This window comes from Labrus mixtus, chromosome 8 (genome assembly GCF_963584025.1).
Source record: "Labrus mixtus chromosome 8, fLabMix1.1, whole genome shotgun sequence".
Lineage (NCBI taxonomy): Eukaryota > Metazoa > Chordata > Actinopteri > Labriformes > Labridae > Labrus > Labrus mixtus.
The window spans coordinates 1,599,293-1,622,524 of NC_083619.1; the positions used below are offsets into that span (position 1 = coordinate 1,599,293).

At 44.4% G+C, this 23,232-nt stretch overlaps 1 protein-coding gene across 3 annotated transcripts in view; it reads left to right on the plus strand.

Moving 5' to 3' along the window:
• The first annotated feature begins 3,711 nt into the window (after positions 1-3,711).
• The window catches only part of LOC132978590 (neuropilin and tolloid-like protein 1), a 609,128-nt gene continuing 589,607 nt past the window's right edge, over positions 3,712-23,232 (plus strand). For all 3 annotated transcript variants that reach the window (XR_009673951.1, XR_009673952.1, XM_061043811.1), the window contains exons 1-7: positions 3,712-4,034; positions 4,217-4,282; positions 5,066-5,200; positions 5,288-5,536; positions 19,152-19,193; positions 21,456-21,583; positions 21,998-22,226. Coding sequence is in view for 1 of the 3 variants with exons in the window: in XM_061043811.1 (XP_060899794.1) it covers positions 4,007-4,034; positions 4,217-4,282; positions 5,066-5,200; positions 5,288-5,536; positions 19,152-19,193; positions 21,456-21,583; positions 21,998-22,226 (877 nt within the window). In the remaining 2 variants the exon portion in view is untranslated. The remainder of the gene's footprint in view (positions 4,035-4,216; positions 4,283-5,065; positions 5,201-5,287; positions 5,537-19,151; positions 19,194-21,455; positions 21,584-21,997; positions 22,227-23,232) is intronic.

Consider the following 23,232-nt stretch of genomic DNA (forward strand, 5'->3'; position numbering starts at 1 on the left):
ACAGACACTCTACGTCAGAGTGGGGGATCTCATTAGAGTCACGGACCCTGCACGGTCCTGGCAAGGACCCGGTACGGTTGAGGTCCCACCACGGTGGGCGGTTTGGTTGGCTTCATCTGTAACACTTGTTATGAGTTGAAGCTATATGAATAAAGATTAAGTGTTAAATCATCAGGCCCTTTCTACTGTCTGTGTTAAAGTCATGGCAGTGATTCTGCAGTTGAGCCGTCAGCAGAGTAACTGGTGAATTGTCGGCTGTGTAAATTTCGGAGCTGGGAGGACAGAATGACGCTGTTTGTGTGTTTTGACATGAAGCTCCCATAACTTAATGTAAAATCACCCACTCAGACACCAATATTAAACTGTTCTGTGGTTCAGTGTAAAAGTACAAAGGTGGAGTAGGGACGGAGCTTTGTTACAGCACTATGGGGGAATCTGATGACTTACAGCTGAAGAAGGGAGTCAGTGTAGAAAATGATTGATGATTTCTGTGATCTGTCTTCTTTTCTCATTAGATGGCGATAGATTTGATCTCTGTCAGAAGGTGAGCGATCAGGACGCTGGTGGTGCAAAGAGGAGCAGCTGTGTCCTGATGATCCACAGAGGATGAACCTTCATAAGCATAAACACACGCACAGAAAGTGACATATACACCTTTACTTCTATAAGTCTATAGATCTACAGACAATTAGACAAAAAGATAAAACAGAAAAGTCCTAACTGAAGTAACTGCTGTCCATAACCATTTAGTCAAGGGATGGGGGGCTAGGCTTCATCAAGTTAATAGTAAAACGTTTTTTTCAATCATCAACAAGACATGCAGTGTATAATGTTTGTCCGTAGTGAACAAGGGATCAGGAGATACTTCCAATAGGAACAATAGCGGGTACAGCGGAATGTATTTTTTCAAGATTTTCTCCATCTCCTCTTTGACACATCTCCAGAAGGTTTTTATATTCGGACAGTACCAAAATATATGGATATGGTCACCCACCATATCACAGTTTCTCCAGCATTTATTAGAAGAGTTACTTTTAAAAACACAGGCTGTTAGTGGGACCCTTCTTTCCATATCTGCCATCCAATCCCTCTTTGACTTCTACAACATATGTTTTCCCAAGCGTCCACTATTTTATGGAGTTCCAGTTCCCACTGTCTTTTGATTTGACAAGTGTTATCTGACATTTCTGAGCTTCCTATACACATGAGATATTTGTTTTCTCTTCATTACAGCACACAATGTTCAGACAAATGTATGTCTAGTTCTCTTCAAAACACACTATACCACACATCCGTCCCCTGGTGGTTCATCTTTCTTAACTCGGTGAGCCAGGTGTTTTTCATGTGTACTGTAAACTTTAGACAGAGAAAACTCCCACATGACTTGTTTGTGAAAGGTCATAATTTGAATTGATTAAAATCACATTGTATCTCATGAAGTTGCACTGTGTTGAATTTGAGTGTGTTGAATCTCACTGCATTGTGGTTGGCGTGTGAATACGTTTCTTTAATGTGTCAACCATTTCATGAAACCTTGAATGGCAAGATTCAGACTTTCTTTGCATCCTCATCCCCTGAACTAATGTTGTGAAATTAACTCACTTGTTGCTGAATGTGGGCCAAAACTCTTAAGGCCCTGACAAACCAAGGAGATTGATGGTCAGCCTAGTTTTTGAGGTGTGTCCAGCTACAACACTAACCCGCCTTTTTTTGGAATTGGCCCCTTGAGCATGTCGCTGTAGTATCCATGCTTTCACCCATTAGTGCGGTTTCTCCTTATTTGTCTCCTCCGCCTCTTCTTTTCTTTTTCCACTAAAAGACAAAGAAGTGACAACGCCAGCGCCATTTTCAACTTTTTATCAGACATTATTCTCCATTAGTAGACTACCTATAATAAGAGTGGTGAGCGACAGCGGTGTGAAAATGGTCTTCTCGTATCATAACAACGGACTACCGCCCCCTGCTGGCATGGAGAGTTATTTCCTCTCACTGAAGAATGTACGTGGTGGTTGGCCGTCGGCTGTAGTCTTTGTGGTGTGTTCAAGTGCAACTTTTTGGCCAAGACGAAAGGCGACATGAGGCGACGCCACAGCCGGCCTTCATCGCCACTAGTTCTTTGCCGTCTGCTTGGTGTGTCAGGGCCTTTAAAACCATGACATGGCTAGCACATTATATAAAGGGGAGACCACATCTTTTATAGCTTGGGACTCCATGCAGTTATCGCCCACATCTCCTCCAATGAGGGAATTGAGTCCTAGTTCGTCAGATGTTGCAGGGGATGCTGGGAAATAGTTTTTGCAGGGCCTTTGTTCATTTACCTCAGAAAGTACTCAAATCAGGCTCCTGTATGGGGCTACAGACCGGAGTCTGTCCAACACATCGCTGTTTGAGTGCAGTGGATTGATGTCTGATGGAAAACGGTGTTTAATCAACATTTTTAGTCAGTCAAATTAATGTCAAGAATAATGGTGCAGTTTGGACCTGAGACAGAACAAAAACATACCAGTATGTCAACATCACAGAAGTCAACAGGTTTGTCTTTATGAGCAGAGTGATCTGTTTCTAAATTCCATTTCACTTTTAATGGCTTCATGCTTTCACGATTCAGCACTTCACAGTCTAATGAATCACCTGCTGGGAATATTTCCTGAGAAAACAGACTGTTCAAACACATCACGGCTGTGGCTCGGTTGGTAGAGTCTTCGTCTCTCAACCGGAAGGTCGCGGGTTCTTGCAGCAACATGTCCCTGTGTCCTTGGGCAAGAAAACTTAACCCCAAGTTGCTCCCTCTGCTTCGTCTGCGCCGTTTGAATGTGTATGAACAGGGTTAGTTACTGCTGATGGTCTCACTACATAGCAATCAGAGTTTAGAGTGTGAATGTGTAGGTGTGACCTGCAGTGACAGAAGGCTATAGAAAAGCACTATACAAGCTCCGACCTCGACCCTCTGCTGCATGTCACCCCCCCCCCCCCCACTCTCTACTCTCAACATTTCCTGTCTCTCTGCATCTGTCCTGTAGCTTACACAGAAACACCACTCACACAGGAGATCAGCTGAGAGATCTGTGTCTGCGTAGTCCACAGGGGGGGCACCAAAATCCTCACAAACCAAAAGTTCCTCCTCACAGGAATTTTAATTGTTTCTAAATAAAAAGTAAAAGTGAGAGAACTGTATAACAGCTGTTCATGTCTGCTCACGTGTACTCTGTGCTCATGGTGTTAAATACACTAACTTTTCTCTTCTGTTTTTCCTGTTCAATTAACAAGCTGCAGTCTGTGTTTATTCTGTATCCTTCTTTCAAGAAGAAGTCGTTCACTCTAACCCGCTGTGTGAGTTTCCTTAAAGTCTGTAGAAAGAAACATTTGGTTTTAGTTCAGCTACAAGATCATTTATCAAAATCTAAGCATCATTAGGGTACAAACATTTGAAGCATAACAGATGAAACTCTGTTCAAGAAACGTATATGACACACACTTACACACTTACACACACACACGCACACACACACACACACACACACACACACGCCTTCATTGCTCTGTCAATGACCGTATATATGAGAGGATTAATGCAGACTAAAGGTGGAGCAGAAATTGTGAACGTTTGTGGGACTGTAATCCTTTGAGCTCTCGGGGAGACAGAGAGAGAGAGAGAGAGAGAGAGAGAGAGAGACAGAGGGAGACACAAACACACACACACACACACACACACTCACAGAGAGAGAGACAGAGAGAGAGAGACACACACACACACACACACACACACACACACACACACACACAGTCACAGAGAGAGAGACACACACACACTCATAGAGAGAGACAGAGAGAGAGACACACACACACATAGAGAGAGAGAGGGGGATGGAAATGTCAAACTCATTGCTCGTGGATTTTGGGACAAACTGATGGGATGCGATTCATTTTTCCACAACGATGGGACGTTTGGTCAGGAAAGTTTAATGGAAATATTTGAGACGGAGCTGCCCGTCCTCAGGGAACAGAAATGGTACACAAAGTTCTGCTGCCCCTCGGTAAGTTTCCAGCTGCAAACATGTTTCCTAATCTAGTCTGTCATTCTTCATCGGAGGATTATAATTCAGCATATGTGTCGTGTGTGAAGCTGTTGCATTTATCTTCAGTTTATGATTTGAGCTAAAGACTTTGACTTTTGTAAAAGAAGAAAAAAAAACTTTTGTCTCCTCTCTTCCCTCAGCTTTAGCAGCCAGCCTCATCTCACCTGTGCTGTCAGGTGCCTCCACAACCAAAACCAAAACTCAAGGTATCACATCCCATCCTCATCCATCCTCAGTCACTGTGCATCCTTCCCTGTGAACCCATTTCTTACTGTCTGGTTTAAATCCACAATAGACTACAGCTTGAGAAGGAAAACATGCTTACGACTGACACTCAGCTGTCACAGTGTGAGCCATCAAACCAAGCGCTCTGAAATAAAGGTCAGATTAAAAGTTAATACAACTCGTCAATTAATTTATAAGCTTGATCAACATTTGCAAAGCATTCTGGGATAGCTCCTAGTGAAGACCAGGTTGTCAGCAGCACTTTTAACAGCTTTTCTCCTTCATTTAGAGAACATTTTATATTATATTTAGAATACTTTGCGGGTGCTTGTTGTATGATATGACTCAACGTCTGAGGTTAAGAGGAAGAAGACGGTGAAGGACGAAGCTAGGAAGAGAAAGAGAGAGGGAGAGAGTGAGCGAGCGAGCAAGAAGTCGGACCTCAGGAACTATTGGACAGGCACTTTATACATTGAAGCGAGCTCAAGCAGCAACTTGCAGTGTTTAAAAATTAAGCTGATGCTGAAGTGCAAAATTCTGCAGTTCCAGTTCGAGTGTCCACTAGAGGCTGGCTGCAGAAGCACAGGAAGTCACATACACACCCATTCTAAAAAGTCTTTTTTTACAGCAGAGATTAACATGTTTACAGCCTGGTTCAAAAAAACAAATAGGTCTGATTAGCTCATGTCTCGATCAGCACACACTGTACGGGGGTGAATGTTTTGATGACTGTTTGTCCTCTCAATGTCTACCTGTGTCACCAGTGAAGAACAACTCAGGTGTGACCCCAGCGGGGCAGTGTGGGGCCTGGGTAAAGGAGCCTGAAGGAGGCTACTTCACCTCGCCAAACTACCCTCAGAAATACCCAGCTGAGAGGGAGTGTGTGTACATCATAGAAGGTGAGGCTTCACACTGTTCTTTTTTTACCTTGTATTTACTTCCCACCTCTTCCTTCTCACCTCCTCTCGCTCCCCTGTCCCCCTCAGCCTCTCCACGGCAGTGCATCGACTTATTCTTTGATGAAAGGTACTCCATCGAGCCGTCTTGGGAGTGCAAGTTTGACCACATCGAGGTCCGCGATGGGCCCTTTGGTTTCTCACCCATCATTGGTCGCTACTGTGGGCAGGAGAGTCCGGCTTACGTCCGCTCCAGTGGGCGGTACCTTTACATCAAGTTTGTTGCTGATAGTGAGCTGGAGGACATCGGTTTCTCTGCTCGGTACAACTTCACACAAGGTGAGTGATCACACGCTAATCTGACCCTGCGGCTGCTTTGTTCAAAATGATCAGGTGACAATGTTTACGGTAGAAGACCATGCTCACAGTAATGGACTTCAATAAATCACAACACATTTATAGTTCCATTCAATGCTGGTATTGATTTGGTGCTTAATTATTGAAGACTGACGGGTTGTACTGTTTTGTTTCACTTGCCAACATTTGCGGTTTCGACGAGACTCGATCAGTCCTCGGGTTGGTGGGAGAACTTAAATTAAATGGTCATTGAGTTTGTTTGTTTTATTTATAGACATAGTGGTTTGTCATATTTTCCTTTATAGATGAGACATGTTTAAAATAAATGGATTGAAATATCCAAATCACAACATCAATGGACTGTGTTAATTTCTTCGAGCACACGTCCAAAAGCTTCCACTACCATTTCTAAATAAGACAGAAAACAAACTAAGGACAAGACTTGGGGTAAACACACGGGGAAATTTAGAAACACGAGGAAGTAAAGACCAAATAAAGCAGGGAATGACCGCTGAGTAACAAAACAAGGAATAAAAGAACTAAACAGGAGTTCCCCACATGACACACCTCGTCACTTTCCCGTCTTTTTGGCGACTAATGTCAGTGTGTAGCTTCTTCCTCGTTGAATTTCTTGGCGGGCTACATTGTGTCATGCTGCTTTGATGTTAGGTAGCTGGCGCTGCCATCGCCATCCAGCTTACACCCCGCTTACCAAGTTAAAGTACCAAACTGTATTGAACCGAACCAGAGCGCTTGGTGGAAACGGGGCTTCCCATCACCAGCTCAAACCGTTGACGATGTGTACAGAAAGAAGTGTCAGTTTAGGTTTTGGTTTAGCTTCTTTGGAAAATGAGGATTGGAACATGTAGACTTATTGAAAGTTTTTTCATTGCATACACCATGTCCAACAAATAACTGACACAACACAGAATCTGTCCCCCGGCTCTGGAGCCAAACAGAAACTTTGAATTAAATGATTGTGTGTTTGCAGAGGAATGGTTCCAGCTACATCAATTTGTAGCTAGGGTAACAGGAAACCTGCAGTCTGATGTTCTGTTGACTCAGCCCTTCCACCTGACTTCCTTCTTATATCATACCAGCTGCCGCTCTGTCTGCCTGCTCTGGTTCATGTTTAGAGTATTACTACGGTTTTAAGCCTTTGATTTTTTTCTTTGGCACTCTCTCTCCACATCCTCCAGCCCACTGTGAGTTTGATATGTCGGCTGTCTCGCGTCAGACTGAGCCACCTATTTCAGACTGTCTGTGTTTGGGTGGTGGGACAACAAATCAAACCCCACGTTTGATTGCACAGTGGACACTTTCATCACCAGTCGGTGGCACTAAATGAGATGAATTTGATAAAGATCTATGTCACAGAGAGAGCCTGTAGATGTGCAGTAAAGCAGGTGCTCAGTATATGCTTTGTCTTAGAAGTGCAAGTGATGAGCAAACTCTTTTTTAATCAAACTTTATTAGAGGTCTGGAGACATGCTGTTGGGAAAGTACCCTCGTTTCCATTTGCAGTGCAGGCAAACCAGCTGCAGCTGAGAAGGAAAGACGAGGGACACACACACACGCACACACGCACGTTAATGAAAGCTTGTCTTCAGGGGAATACAGCTTGTCAGCCCTGAGCCGCACCAGCAGCTTAAGGGAGTCCAATGCAGAAGCTTTATTAACAACAGATTTTATAGGCCACCTCCACTGACGGAGGGCAGAGATTAATCTGCATCCTTCTGTCCATCCACCCGGCCTGCTATTTTCCTTCTTTCTTTCTTCACATCATCAAGTCTCTGTTTTTTATCTTTTGGTCACACTTTGAGGCAGTCTTCTGAGTTTAATGCACGCACACAGGTTTGGAAGTTTCTGGGAGATGGAGGTAGTGTGTGTGTGCATGTCGGGGGTTCAGTGCAAATGTAACAGGAGAGTCACTTTCTCCTCCTGCAACTTAGAGGCCATGTTTAATCATTTTATATCTTCAGAAAGTGAAGGCTGATGCTTCCCTCCCCACCCAACAGGCTGCTAACAGCATTAACTCTCCCTCTTCATTATTGGCAGATCAGGATTTCCATCTGTTTAGATCACATGTAATGAGGCTCCCGAGCCAAATGCTAATCTGCTGTCTAATTCCACCGCTCGCTGGAGCAAAGAGATATTGGTTGTAAAATGAAGGGAGGGGGCTAAGGGTGAAGGGATGAAGAGATGAAGGTTAGTGTCGAGAGGTGAATGGAAGAAGGACGATGGACTTGAGTCAGCCTTTTTAGGTATGACGGGAGGAAACCAGAGGGGTCAAGATTCTGGGTGGGGGAGCCGTCTCTTCGTTGCTGTCTGGAAGGGGGTGAAGGTCAGGGTCTTGTGATGAAGGTCAGGGTCGAGAAATTGATGGATGACAGTAATGGTTGTGAGAAAGAGAAGGGAGAAACAGGAGGGGGTTCGGGGTCGAACAACACCGAGGGGTTTTGTGGGGGAGGGATTTGAAATCAGCGTCAGAGGAGTAAGTGGAGTGATTAAGGCATTCTTGAATTCATATGAAATAAAAACGGGTTGTGTTTGAGGCGTGGACTATGTTACTGAACCAAGTTTTTAAAACGATCTTAAACGTTAACTCCATCTGAACGCTCCTGCCATCAGTATATCCTAATAAACAACACAGAATCAATAGTTTCACATCACAGCATTAATAACTGCATCAAGGTGGAGATTTAGAGTCCCAACACGAGGACTATTTCCTCACATTAACTTCTAACGTTCACAGTGACAGTTTAGATTAGTCCGGGTTAGAGTGGAAAATATCACACAAATCATATTTTTGATTCCATGTTATCAACGTCAATATATTCTGTATTAATATTCAATGTTCTCCCGAGCAGCCCGTATTAAGAGAGGATTTACATAAACCAGGCCTTAAGCTCATCTTTACATTTTTCACTCTAGAATATAGACACACACACACACTGAAACGGGGGGGGGGGGGGGGGGGGGATTTAATCCGAGTCTTTGTTCGCCACCTGCTTCCTCCGACATCACAGCGTCTGACCCGTTACGTTGCATTAGAAAAATGAAATCACAGTTTTTCAATCAGATAGGCTTATGTTTCCTCTCTTAGCTCCAGCTCTGCCACCTGGGCGTCGCCTCCTCAGGCCTCGCTCCGGGCGGTAGCAGCTTCTTGGAGAGCGCAGTCAGCTGGTCGCGTGTGAAAACAATGCCCTCTCTCCTTTGTGCGAAGAGGGTTGATAGAAACAAAAAAAAAAAACTCCAAAGCCATTGCCATCCATTTAAGTGACCAACAATTAAGACAAAACAACGTGGACGACGGGGGCTGCTGCAACAGACCGCCATCTCGCACGGCGCTGGAAAAACCATAATCAATTCTACATCTTAATACCTTCAATTAAAAATAAAACTTTACATCGTCCCACTTCCTTCCACACTCTGCTTTACTCACACACTGGTTTTCTGCACCTGAAGTGATTTTTTTCAACACTAACTCAAATTCTGGGAGGATTGTAAAAACGATTTGGTCCAGTTGGTAGAGCCTAGGGTTGTAGTCAAGACCTCACTAAATGAGACCAACACTGTCAAGTTCTGTGTGTTTTTGTGACCACAACTCTGCCAAAACTTGAAAAACTGCTAGATCAACTGCTGAAGGATGCAAAGGACAACTCAATTCTTCTTATTCTTAGATTTTTATTTTCTTGAAGATGGTTTTGGGTTTGATGGTTTCAATGGATGTAAACAGAATGATGGAATATGAGGGAATCGAATAGGTTGATAACCTTCAAGATAAACCGAAAAGACATGCATTAGTCTCAAATAAATCCCAATAAACATTTTCCCTCAAAGTTTTCCTAAAGAATAAATGTTACCGTTACTTGTTTCTCAAACAAACAAAGTCATTCAAATTAACCAAGGATCTCAAACCAATGTAATGATTAAAGTAACAATATACATACTTAATCATTAAGTTCACAAAGTTTCAACAAAATACATAAGCTTAAATTAGCATAACCAAAATTGTCCAACTTAAACTGCATTTTACTTAATAATTCAACCAAACAGTCATGGAGAAGCATGACCTCAACACATCATCCACATTCAAAGTTGTTTTTTCCTACCAGTTGCATCTTCTGATTGATCAGGAGCTGTGGTCGTGCCCTGTTTCCAGGGGCAGGTGAGAGGGCTAACTGAGCTCCCTCCAAACATTTCATGCCATGCTTTTCCAGTAGGTGCGCAGGTGAATATGGTCCCTCTAGGAGCACTTTCCAAGAGTTTGGGTTCTCTTGTGAATGAATTGGGATTTGACACAACACCTCCCACTTGACCTCCTGATTCTCCAACCCAAGGAGGTCACACCAGTTGCATAATGTACCGGATTCAGTTGTTCCATTTTCAATTTTGTTGCTGCTCTTCAACTGGAAGCAGGACAACTATCCGTCTGACATCCCTGTGAAGAACTGTTGCAGGTATTTTGGTTGATGGCTTTTTCACCTTTTGAGTGGGCTTCCTAATTGAAACTGGGTAGCTGGGGAAGGTTCTGACATGCACATCCCTTACAATTCCTTTCTTGTCAGTGTTGACACCAATGACTCTGGCAAGCCTGAACTGACCTCTCAGGGTGTTTTGGTCAGCCAGCCAGACGACATCTCCAATGGCCATGTTCCTGTGTGCTGTGTGCCACTTGGTCCTGACAAACAGGTTTGGTCCCGCTAACTGGCTCCATTTCCTCCAAAACCGGTCAACTTCTGTTTGGATGGCTCTTAATCTCTTGTAAGATTAGCCTTCAAAGTCAAAGGTCCCTGGATCTCCACTGGGTCCAGTTCTTCCAAGCAGAAGTGAATTTGGGCTGACGTATTCTACACAGTCCTCCCGGCTCTGAGTCCTGGCATCAATAGGTCCTTCATTGGCGATGTTGGAAGCCATATAAAGGAAGGTTTGAAACTCACCCCATGTGAAGACTCCATTACCTCCAAGATTGTGCAAAGCCCGCTTCACGGTGCGGACAGCAGCTTCAGCGGCTCCGTTCCTGTCAGGCGAGTCTGCTGGATGGATTTTCCAGCTCCATTCTGTGCTGTGTTTGGAGGCTTCATTTTCAAGGTTTGACTTTTCTAGTTGGTCCAGAAACATGTAGAGCTCTTTGAGGGCAGGTCTGGCTCCAATAAAGTTCTTTCCAGGATCCGACCACAGTTTCCTTGGATGCCCTCTCAGTGCTGTGAATTGTTGGTAGGCCAACAGGAAGCCTTCAGCTGACTGGTCACTGACAAGATCTGTGTGCATAGCTCTGGATGCCATGCAGCAGAAGACAATTCCCCACACTTTGAGCTTCACCTTCTTTCTCACCTCATCCTTCACTTCGTAAGGTCCAAATAAGTCCACTGTTGTGTACTCGAATGGATTGGCTGGTGTTATTCGCTCAGATGGAAGGTCACTCATGATCTGCTGGCATCTTCTGGCCTTGGCTTTTCTGCATGTCAGTCTGTTGAGTGTGATGTCTGGAAAGGTTACCTCCTCTTGAGCCGCAAGGAAGAGATCCCTGAGTGCATCTTCACACTCCCTGACGGTAAGTGCAGCTTCTTTGGCTCTGGACCTGATCTTTTGGGCTGAAGGAATTCCCTCCCCCTTTGGCTTACTTGTGGCTGAGGTTCTGGCCAGCACTTTTCTCCATTTTGTGGCAGCTCTCCACACCCAGGCAATGACTCTGGTCAGCTTGGTTAAACTGCTGAACTTGCTGCTGTCAAGGAATTTTCTCACTGCAGAACCAGCAGGTGGTCTCCGGACTTGGATTTGGCGTTCTTCTCCACTAGGGCTGCTTTGCAGGTCCTTGCTTTGGTCAGTCTTGGCTGGAGCAGAGGTTGGAAACATTTTCACCTGTGCCCAGGTCAGTGCTGCAGTGAAACATTTCCTTTGGAGCTTGTTTATACCTTCTTTGGCATACGCAGCGACGTCTTTGGCTGACTTTGTCGGCCACTCTTCCACAGGTCGTTTCAGAAACTCTGGTCCATTTTGCCACAGAGAGTCCCCTTTGAGGTCTTCTGGGGTTGCTCCTCTTGTTATGAGGTCAGCAATGTTCTGCTCACCTGGAATCCATCTCCAGTCTTCAACAGATGTGGACTTCTGGATCTCACCAACTCTGTTTGCGAAAAAGGTCTGGTACCCATAGCTGTCTCTTTGGATTGCTCCCAGCACGGTTTGACTGTCCAGCAGATGGAGCCAACGTTCAACTTGCATTCGACTGTGCTTTTCGATGTATTTTCTGAGTCTTCCAGCAACGACAGCACCACAGACCTCAGCCTTCACTGGTTCTCCCTTTTGGTCAAGTGGTGTGAGCTTTGCTTTGGACTCAACAAGCCGGACCAGGATGCCTTGTTCGGTTTCCCATCTGAAGTATGCAACAGTTCCATAGCTCTGGTTACTTCCATCAGAGAATGTTATTCCCCAGGGTCCTCCAATCCTTTTGACTGGTGTGAGGCTTCTGTGGAAGGTTATTTGGTTGAGGCGTGTGTATTCCTCAAACAGGTGGATGGCTTCTTCTCTCAGTCTCTCAGACAGAGGTTTGTCCCATGTATCTCGGGTCAGAGTTTTGCCTCCAGCTTCTTGAAAAGCTTTTCTGACTAGAATGGCTCCCTTCTGTTTGGCAGGTGTTGCAAGACCTATTGGGTCATACAAGCTAGCTATTTGGCTAAGCAGTTGTCTCCTAGTCAACGGGTTTGGAGCTTCTTCTCTCACCTCTTCTCCAAGGAGATTTTGGCCGATTCTCATCTTTTTTCTCTTTGAGAAGTTGATCGAGGTCATGAGGTACAGTTTGTCTGATTCGACCAGGTAGCCAACTCCAAGGGCTTTGTTGTCTCCTTCTCTCATTTGGTTGGGAAGAATGAAGACCTGATCTGATGATGCTGGATGTTCTGATGCATCCTTCTGCCTCCCACTTTGGCCTGACCGGACGCACGGCTTGAGGGAGAATCCACCTGCCTTCAGGATTTCTTCAACTGTTTTGGTGGTTTCGTCTAGCTTTTCCAGGTCATTGGGGGATGTCAGGATGTCATCTACATAGGAATCCTCTTCAAGGATCCTACGCTCCTCCTCCAGGTGAGTGAACATGGACAGCTTTGCTGTCTCTCTCATGGCCAGTTGTGCGATGCACCCTGCTGGTCGATCGCCAATGTTGACTCTGGTGATGGCGTATTCCTCAATTTCTCCATCTTCACTGTCTCTCCAGAGAAATCTGTGGAGGTGCATCTCCAGGTCTTCAAGCCACACAGAATTGTAAATTTTCTTGATGTCACCAAGGGCAGCATGGACTCCTCTTCTGAACCTTAGTAGCACTGCTCGGATGGGATTGAGGACATCAGGCCCTTTCAGAAGGAGGTCATTCATGCTGAGCCCTTTAAACTTCTGGCTGCTGTTCCATACCAGTCACACAGGTGTTGTAATGGAGTGTGGGTTTGGTGCCACCAAGTGGCTGACGTACCATACTGGGCCTTTCCAGTCAGCGATGGTCTCCTTGGTGAGTTTCTTGGCTGATTTCCTCTCCACCATCTCATGGACTTAAGTTGTGTATGCCACACGCCACTCCGGTTCTTTCTTGAGCTGTCTCTCTGTCCTCAGAAAGGTGGCCTCCACTGCATTCCTGTTGTTGGGCAGGGAACTTGAATCTTCAACCCAGGGATATTTTGTGTCCCAGTGAGGCTCCTGACTGTGAGCATCCACTTTCACATAGGTGAGGCCTTGCCTGATAATCTCCAGCTCTCTTTCCTCACTCAGAGTCATGTCTTTGCCTCCTGGTTGACAGTTGCTGCACCGGCATCCTCCACACATGGGTTCGCAGGCTGCTCCAATGCTGTCCCATTTCCACCAGTCTAAGAACTCTCTGCCAGGGCTTTCCCAAAGGACGAGATCTCCTACTACTTTTACTCTTTGTGGAGCGAGTCTTCCTTCACAGTGGCTGATGAGAAGCTCAACATGCTCTGGTCTTTGAAGGTCTTCCAGGTTGGTGTCGGGGAAGAACTTCTTGAGCTGTTGTGGTTTGATTACTCTGTGCACTTCTGCAATTTCATCCAAGCCATACCAGATAAGCTCATGAGCTCTCTCCGTGCCTCTAGGTGTCTTGACTCTCACCTTGAGTGAGTATCTTTTGGTTTTTACCTTCATGCCCATGCCTCCGACACCATGGACAACAAGCGTGATCTTTTCACTCCGTAGGTTCAGTCTTCTGGCAGCTCTGTGAGTGATGTAGTTTGTATCTGACGCCAAGTCAATGACAGTTCCAATTTTCTGTCCTGCATTGGCAGTTACTTCCAAAAGCATAAGAATAACTGGTAACTCACATGTATTTGAGTCCATCACTCCAGGTAGGTGCTTTTCAGTGCAGTGTGATTTTGCAACCATGTTGGTGAAAGCTTTCCTGAATTTTTCCACCATGGGGTGAGCTCAGATATTAATTTCTCCTGTTCCTCCGTGAGTGCTTGCCTTCTGGTGCTGGGTTTTCCCACTTTCTCAGATTCTTTCCCTTTGAATCCTCCTTTCCGGCAAAGAAAGAAATGGTGGTCTGAGGAGCCTCCTCTCTTGCAGTCTCTGTTCCTGCACAGGTAAGTGTCCATATATTCCTCATCCTCTGCATGACATATGAGGCATCTTCTGCATGCTCCCAGCTTTTCAACAGCATTTAGCTTCTTGCCAGGCTTTAGTTCTTTGAACCGCTTGCAAAAGAAGATCTTCTCACTGTGCCTTTCATCTCCACAGATAACACATCCTCCTTTCCTTGTGGACTTTGTGGAGGCATACTTCTTTTCCAGGTAAGTAGGCTTCTTTTCAGACCTTCCACTTACACCCAGTTGGTCTAGTTTCTCTAGAATGTCCTCCTGAGTCTTTAAGAATGTAAGAAGGCTGTCGAAGTGATTGTCAGGTGTGACTCCATTTCTTGGATTGACCATGAATGTGAGCCAGTCTCTCTTAATATTGTCTGGCAGTTTGCTCTCTATGGATCTGATCACCAGGGGATTCTTGATGGCTCCAGTGCTTTCAAGCTCAGTGAGGTCATTCAAGGCCTTTTCTACAGCTTGAATTAGGTCAATCACCTTCCTTGGCTGGTGTGAAGGGGGGATCCTCTCCAGGTCCTCAATTATTTCCAAGGCAATTGTTGCCTTGTTTCCATACCTATTTTGAAGTACTCTAAATATGTCTTCAGCACTGTTGTATGTTGACAGGCGCAGGTCTCTGCATATCCTCTCGTCCACACTGTCAAGGAGTTGGAACTTCTTCACTTCCACTGAGCCAGTCGGCTCTCCCTGCCTTTGCAGGCTTTCCCAGTCTCTCCTCCATCTGTGGAAATTCCTCTTGAACCTAGTGAATTTAGGTAGACTGGTCGGCTTTATTCTCAACACTGGTTGTGGAACTGTCATAAGTTGAGGCTCTCTCCCTCTTCTTTCCTCCTCTGCGATTCTTTGTGCAGTGAGGAATTCTGCCCTTCTGGCTTCGAGGTTGTTGCCAAGTGCTCACAAGTCCTTTACGGACTTTAGGATCCATCTTTCCCAGTCTTTCAGGCTTGCAATTGCATCATGGACAAGCCTCCTCACTCCTTCCAGCTGTAGTTCAAAGCCGTCTCTATTGACAGCAGTGATGGGGCTTGCAAGAGCTCTTTCACAGGCTATCCCTGCTTCTTGGATTGCAGAGATTACCTAATTTTCACCATACCTTTGCCAGAGGTTGGATTGGACTGCTTTCCGGACTTTATCCAGTTTCGCGTTACATTCTTCCATTGTCTTTTCAAGCTCATCCTGCTGCTGCTTGCCAAGCTTGACTTCTTCACCCTCATCGATTCCAGCTTCATTGTCTGCCAGTAGCCCCGCCCTGTATTCATTATTTGCACTGCTGACATGCCTTGCCAGGGAACTGAGCTTGCTGAACTCCTCTTGTAGCTCATGCTTGATCATGTCATCTGCAGCTCTGCTCAGGTAGTTCGCTTGCTTGGTGAAGGCAGTTTTAGCTAAGGTCCTCTCTTGCTTCAGTTGCTTGACTGTTTTCCCAAGAGTTTCCTTCGCCATGGTGAAGAGTTTCCAGTCAATTTTTCCTTCCTTTGCGTCGACAGCTTGACTTCAGGCCTTTGATCCTAGTCTTCACTGCCACGCTGGTTATCAACTGTCAAGTTCTGTGTGTTTTTGTGACCACAACTCTGCCCAAACTTGAAAAACTGCTAGATCAACTGCTGAAGGATGCAAATGACAACTCAATTCTTCTTATTCTTAGATTTTTATTTTCTTGAAGATGGTTTTGGGTTTGATGGTTTCAATGGATGTAAACAGAATGATGGAATATGAGGGAATCGAATAGGTTGATGACCTTCAAGATAAACAGAAAAGACATGCATTAGTCTCAAATAAATCCCAATAAACATTTTCCCTCAAAGTTTTCCTAAAGAATAAATGTTACCGTTACTTGTTTCTCAAACAAACAAAGTCATTCAAATTAACCAAGGATCTCAAACCAATGTAATGATTAAAGTAACAATATACATACTTAATCATTAAGTTCACAAAGTTTCAACAAAATACATAAGCTTAAATTAGCATAACCAAAATTGTCCAACTTAAACTGCATTTTACTTAATAATTCAACCAAACAGTCATGGAGAAGCATGACCTCAACACATCATCTACATTCAAAGTTGTTTTTTCCTACCAGTTGCATCTTCTGATTGATCAGGAGCTGTGGTCGTGCCCTGTTTCCAGGGGCAGGTGAGAGGGCTAACTGAGCTCCCTCCAAACATTTCATGCTGAGTTTGGGTTCCACCAACTTATTTTGCATGTGGTCGCCCTCTGCAGGTTTGGAGTGCATCAGAGTGTGAATGTGCTCTTGTGAATGAATTGGGATTTGACACAACAAACACATACCTGAGACCAGAGCTGTGCTCAGAGACCGAGACAAGACCAAGACATTTAGTGATCCAGATGAGACTAGACCGAGACCAAGGCCAGGCGAGACCAAGACAAGTAAATGGGTGATAAAAATCAAATTATGAATAAATTGAAGTTATTTGTTATTTAAAGGAAGAGGCATTTTCCTTCTAACCACAGTAATGACGAGGAAAAAAAGCCGATCAGTGGTGGTCTTGACCAGTCCTGATTTAAAATATGCCTAGTCCGAGACTGAGACAAGATTGAGTAAGAATGGTTTTGATTCCAAGAGAAGACCTTCAAAAGGTGGTCTCGAGACCGGTCTTGAGACTAAGACCGATTGTGAGTACTATAACACTAGTAGAGTCGGTCGTCTCCTATCCGGGGTTTGATTACAAGCTGCTGCAGCCACATGTCCGATTTGTCCATGAGCAAAACACTTAACCTGAAGTTGCTCCCGCTGCTTCGTCGGCGGTGTGTGAATGGATGAGTTAATACATGACCGACTCTTTACACAGCAGCCTCTACCATCAGTGTGTGACTGTGTATGAATGGATGAGTTAATACTGATGGACTCTTTACACAGCAGCCTCTACTATCAGTGTGTGAATGTGTATGAATGGATGAGTTAATACTGATGGACTCTTTACTCAGCAGCCTCTACCATCAGTGTAGACATGTATATGAATGGATGAGTTAATACTGATGGACTCTTTACACAGCAGCCTCTACCATCAGTGTGTGAATGTGTATGAATGGATGAGTTCATATCAATGGACTCTTTAAATGGCAGCCGCTACCATCAGTGTATGAATGGATGAGTTAATACTGATGGACTCTTTACACAGCAGTCTCTACCATCAGTGTGTGAATGGATGAGTTAATACTGATGGACTCTTTACACAGCAGCCTCTACCATCAGTGAGTGAATGTTGTATGATTGGATGAGTCAATACTGATGGACTCTTTACACAGCAGCCTCTACCGTCAGTGTGTGAATGTGTATGAATGGATGAGTTAATACTGATGGACTCTTTACTCAGCAGCCTCTACCATCAGTGTGTGAATGTGTATGAATGGATGAGTTAATACTTATGGACTCTTTACACAGCAGCCTCTACCATCAGTGTATGAATGTGTAGGTGTGACCTGCAGTGTAAAAGCGCTTTGAGTAGTTAGAAGAGTAGAAAATAAATATACAAGCTCAGGTCCATTTACCCTTTACAAACATCTTATTCGTCATGTTTGGGGGGCCTGCTCCGTCCGTGCATCCGCATTCATAATCCACCTGGCACATCTGGTACATTCATCAGCACAAAGGTTTTTGACACGATTTCTCCTCGTCCTTTTCTAATTCAAACCGTTTGTTTCTCTCTCTGTTTGGTGATGAGCATCAGGGGAGTTTAAATGAGGCCAGAGATTATGTGAATCCAGGACAGCTGTTGTTCAATATCTCTTTGATATTGTTATATTTTAAGTCTCTTTTCCTAGACAACATAGATGACAGTGAATACTCCATGCTTCTTGATATTTGAATCACTCTGATGACCTCCACGTATGTTATGTAGTTAAAGTCATATGTGATGCTGAAGCTGGTTTCTTCACTGCAAACATTAGGAGGAATGTGGAGGAAGAAGACATGCCCGCCGTTCGCTCACACGGCACTAAAATATTGTATTCCATCAAAATCACAACGTTTCCACCAGAGTTCTTCTTCAAAACCTGAAGAAGCCCTCTGGTGCAAACATTAATATTAATAATAATGATACATTATACTTTTATGCCTCTCTCTCCCCGAATTCTGACCCGATCCACTGTCCTATCTCTAAAAAATAGAGATATATTTTTCTGATTTCTTGAAGGTGGAGAGTGAGAGGAAGGTCTCTGATTTTGGCAGTGAGTTTGAGAGGGTTGGGGCAGCAATGGAGAATGCCCTGCCCCTCAGGCAGGTAGGGGGAGTTCAGACAGGTAGGGGGAGCCAGGTTATAGAGGGCTTGTAGATAATAATAAGGAATTTGAAATGTTGTGGTCACAGGTGCGGGAGTGTGTGAGAGGACGAGCAGCAGATATATTCTGGATTAATGTAGTTTCTTGAGTGTTTTGGACAATGAACCGTAGATGAGGATGTTGCAGTAGTCCAGTCTGGAATTGATGAATGTGTGATCTATGGTCTCATCAGCTGAGAAGACGCGGGATGGACGGAGGATAAAATAAGCTGAATCCATCTGAAAAGTCCAGATAAACACCTGATTTAAAGATAGCATGAGCAGGAATAAGACCTGGATTTTGTTGCATGGTCAGCTATATTTACTGTTATAAACAATTACTTTTATTAAATATGATGAAATAATAAATCAGACAAAGACACAGCATTCGATTGGAGCTTTTGGATTGGAAGGTGAAAACTATTTGAGGTGTGAGAGTCTGTTATTTAAAGTGTTTGTGGACTCCTGCTGACAGAGAGATAATAACGTTCATGCAGCAGCAGTCTATGAAGAAACATACTACGTTAAACAGTTCTATTTGTGATCCACAAAGAACACGTTCGAGATAGTTGTAGTGGTACAGTATAGTAGTGGGACCCTGACTTTGTCCTGCAGTCCATTCTTGATTCAACCTCAGGCCCTATTGGTGGAGAGACTGGAGTAAATGTTAGGGTTAAGACAGACTTTTTAAACGACAGCAACATGGTTTCTATCTTCTGCTTTCAGATCCAGAGTTCAAAGATCTCGGGGAACTGCCGGCTCTTCCATGTGAGTATAGAGAAGTCACAGAGGCCTCACGCTGGCTCGCTTCAGCACTACGAGCATGAAAAAAAGAAACTGATTTACTTACAACTAAGGGGTCTTTTTTTTAATTTCACCTTCATTTAACCAGAAAAGAAACTTCTGGAGATTAAAAATCTCTTTCTCTTTCTGGTCGAGACAGTTTCACACAAACAACGACAACATTAAAGAACATAGAACATCTGCAGCCAGATGTTTCTGACTCTAAGTCACTTAATATCCTCTTAAAATCAACCAATGAGAGCAGCTCGTTAAGTCTCAGCTCTTTCTCTGATTGGTTCCAAGTAAAGGGAGCAGCAAACCTATAGGCCCTCCTGCCCAGGTCAGTTCGGACTGTTGGAACAAACAGTAAGAAAAGGTCCTGAGAAGTCCCTGTACTCAGTGGTGATTCTAGAGTCGGATGTGAACATTTTTTGGGTGGCGCTCCGACCAGAGTTCATCACCATCATGTCTGCCTCCTCCCCTCGTTGACTAACATGCTCCTCCCCTCGTTGACTAACATGCTCCTCCCCTCGTCGGCTAACATGCTCCTCCCCTCGTCGACTAACATGCTCCTCCCCTCGTCGACTAACATGCTCCTCCCCTCCTTGACTAACATGCTCCTCCCCTCGTCGACTAACATGCTCCTCCCCTCGTTGACTAACATGCTCCTCCCCTCGTCGGCTAACATGCTCCTCCCCTCGTCGACTAACATGCTCCTCCCCTCGTCGACTAACATGCTCCTCCCCTCCTTGACTAACATGCTCCTCCCCTCGTCGACTAACATGCTCCTCCCCTCGTCGACTAACATCGTTATCACAACAATAATGCATGCAACGCTTAGCAGGGCAACGAGAGTGAGTGCTGTCAGATGAGGCCCCGTTAGGGAGGTTTTCCTACTGTCATTGCAAAATGTGCACATTCTGAGCCTCTGCTGTGGTTTAAAGTTTGTCAGCCCTCAGGGGCCCCCTACTGGTCTGGGCCCCCAAGCCATTGCCTGTTGAGAAGCAGCACCTCTGTGGAGGTGAGAAGGTCTGAAGAAGTAGACCTAAAATAGACTTTAAATAAGAGTAGGCCGACGTCAGTATTAAAGTCTGCATGTTTTCAAAGAATCCAATACAACAAACAATAATGAGTGAGAGACTTTAAGTGAGTGGTGAACCTCAGAGCAACGTGATACACAGAATCCAGAGAGTGTAAGCTTTGTGAGGAGGCATCACCAGAGTCCAGCACAGACAGAAACGTGTCAGAAACCAGACTCTCTTCTTAGATCCAAAAGAGAGACGGGATTTGATGCCAAAGTAGAATCCCAGTTTCAGCTTTAACCTTTTTACCAGCCGCTGAATGTGAGGAGTAAAATACCAAGATAGCTGTAGCCCCAAACAGACTCGATTTGTGTCCCATGAGAGGTGGAGCTCCAAAGGAGGTTAGATGGTTCAGATTTCCATTAGAAAACATCATGACTCTGGTCTTTGGGTCTGAAGTTTGCCAAAAGATCAACATCATGGTGCAGCGTGGTGAAAGTGAAATCTAAGTTTGGTCAGGTCTGTCGTCAAGAGGAGGAGAAAACCACAAAGGTCAACCCCATTATCCCGTCACAGATTTTATTTGATCTGTATTTGATTGTAGCTTCACTTTAATGCATGATTGGTCAATACAGCTCAGGTTACAAAACCAGAGCACTTTTCACACTGAAAGTAATGACCCAGGTGTACAGATTTTATATTTCAATGTAAAATCTGTAAATAGAGATTAGAGCAACTCAAAGAAGACCCGGCTAACTTTGAACTTTTGATTATTTGATGCAACACACCAACAACTTTCTCCCTTTGAAATTCTGTCAAAGTTGTACGCTCTCAAAAGTAACATCGCTTTAAAAGAGCAACTTGTAACTCTGACCCCTAGTGTTTAAAATGGGTACTGCAGTCCAAATTCTAAACATTGTAGAGAGCTGTCTCCCCCTGCCCCCTCTTCTCTAGAGTCGATGCTCAAGCAGGTTGCCATGAGGTGGACACTAAAGCTTCAGCTTCAAACTGCCCACCTTCTCTGGTCCAAACAAATCCAGAGCATTCAGGAGCAGAATCTAAAGTTAGGAGGACATACTGGCTGCTGTATTGTTGTCAGAGAAGCCAGCACTTCAACATAGCATGTTTCCTTAATGTCTGATCAGATAGTAAGGTCACTTTATCATCTTACTCACTACACATCTCACTGATTGGACCTTTAAGACAGACATATTTATCTCCACAGATTGCGAGTTTGACTTGAGTGGTCCAGAAGGCTATGTGGAGTCTGCTCAGATAGCAGCAGAGAGCCGGGCGCTGCAGACTGAGGCCGTGGACTGCAGATGGTATATCAAGGCTCCACCAAGATCTAGGGTGTGTGTATGTCCACATACAGCTTTTTTTGTCAGCTGCATGTATTTGTTTATAAAAAGGAAATAGTCTGATAATTGGTTAGAGTGACTTTGGACTAGAACTGCAAATGCATTCAATTTAAATGTCAAATATTGGTCCTACGTTTTCTAACTCTAGTTCTCTAACATGACTTTGTGTCAGTTAGTTTTACCAGCCTCTGAACTGAAGTAAGCTCAAAGTGTTAGCATTAGCATAAAGCTAGCGACTCAATGTAATTGGATGCATGAAAATGTCACATGTCAGTGAAAGTGAACTGGCTGTTGTCACTAAAGCATGGCAATATTCTTGTAAGAAGAACATGTTATAAAGGACTTCCTTTGTTCTGTGAAATCTCACTCCATTATCTTGTGATTGTGCTCAACCTTTTACCCGCAGGTCTACATGCGTTTCCTGGAGTACGAGATGCACAACTCCAATGAGTGCAAGCGCAACTTCGTCGCCATCTACGACGGCAGCAGTTCGGTCGAACACCTGAAGAATAAGTTCTGCTCCACGGTGGCCAACGATGTCATGCTGACGTCCTCTGTGGGGGTGGTGAGACTGTGGGCGGACGAGGGAAGCAGGAAGAGCAAGTTCAGGATCCTCTTCACCACCTTCCATGAACGTGAGTGAATCTGTGACACTGCAAGCTTTATTCAGAGGTCCGTACGGAGGGAACGGACAGAGACACTGACTATGTTTACATGCACACCATATTCCTGTAATAATCGGAATAATGACAATATTCTGATTGCGTCGGAGTCATGAAAACACCTTATTCCAATTGTCATAACCCGATTAAGCTCACTTTCCAATTATTAAAAACCCGAATAAGACCCCTGGCATATGCCTGTATCAACCTGAAAACTGCTCAGCATTGAAGTGTCTTAAATGTCTAGGACAGAGATATTATAATGATCTTTAAGTGTATACTGCACACATCTGTTAAAGGGGTTTCCTTTAGTGGAATGGTTGTTTAGAGGTGTTGTTCGCAGGATGAGTGATGAGTGTCAGGAAATGCCTAGATCAAAGCTAAGATCCCCCACAGTGGAATGTGAACAGATACAATCTTATGTCCAGAGGGTTGCCCAGGGACATCTGGACAGGAGATTGTATCTGTGACCTGTGTTGTCCTTTGAAGTTTATGACATACATATGTCTAAGACAGAAACCCCTGCAGTTGACGTAAGAGGGGTTGTCCTGAAAACAAACAGATGTCCTCATGTGTCCTGTGACATTGTGTATAAATAGCATTCTCAGTGTATGTTCGGGAGAGATCGGTATTGGCTTCTTGTCTCTCCTGAGCAGACGTGTTCAGTGATTCTGTATCTTGTTAATAAACAATTTTGTTTGAAAGCAAGTCAGTCTCAACGGCAAATTTCTTCATCATCCAACATATCATCAACAACGGAAATCCACATCAGCATCAAATACCTATTTCACTTTTATTGACAGACCCAACACAATTCTTGAAAGTAAATTAGTATAATGTTGAACCGTAACATCTATGGGTGGATTTCACAACCACAGTACCCCTGGGTGGCGTTTCCAGGGAAGACGCTCTGGATTGGATGGTTAAACAGAATTCATTACGATCAGGCGAGACCAGCATGTGAATCTGTGTCCGTGGG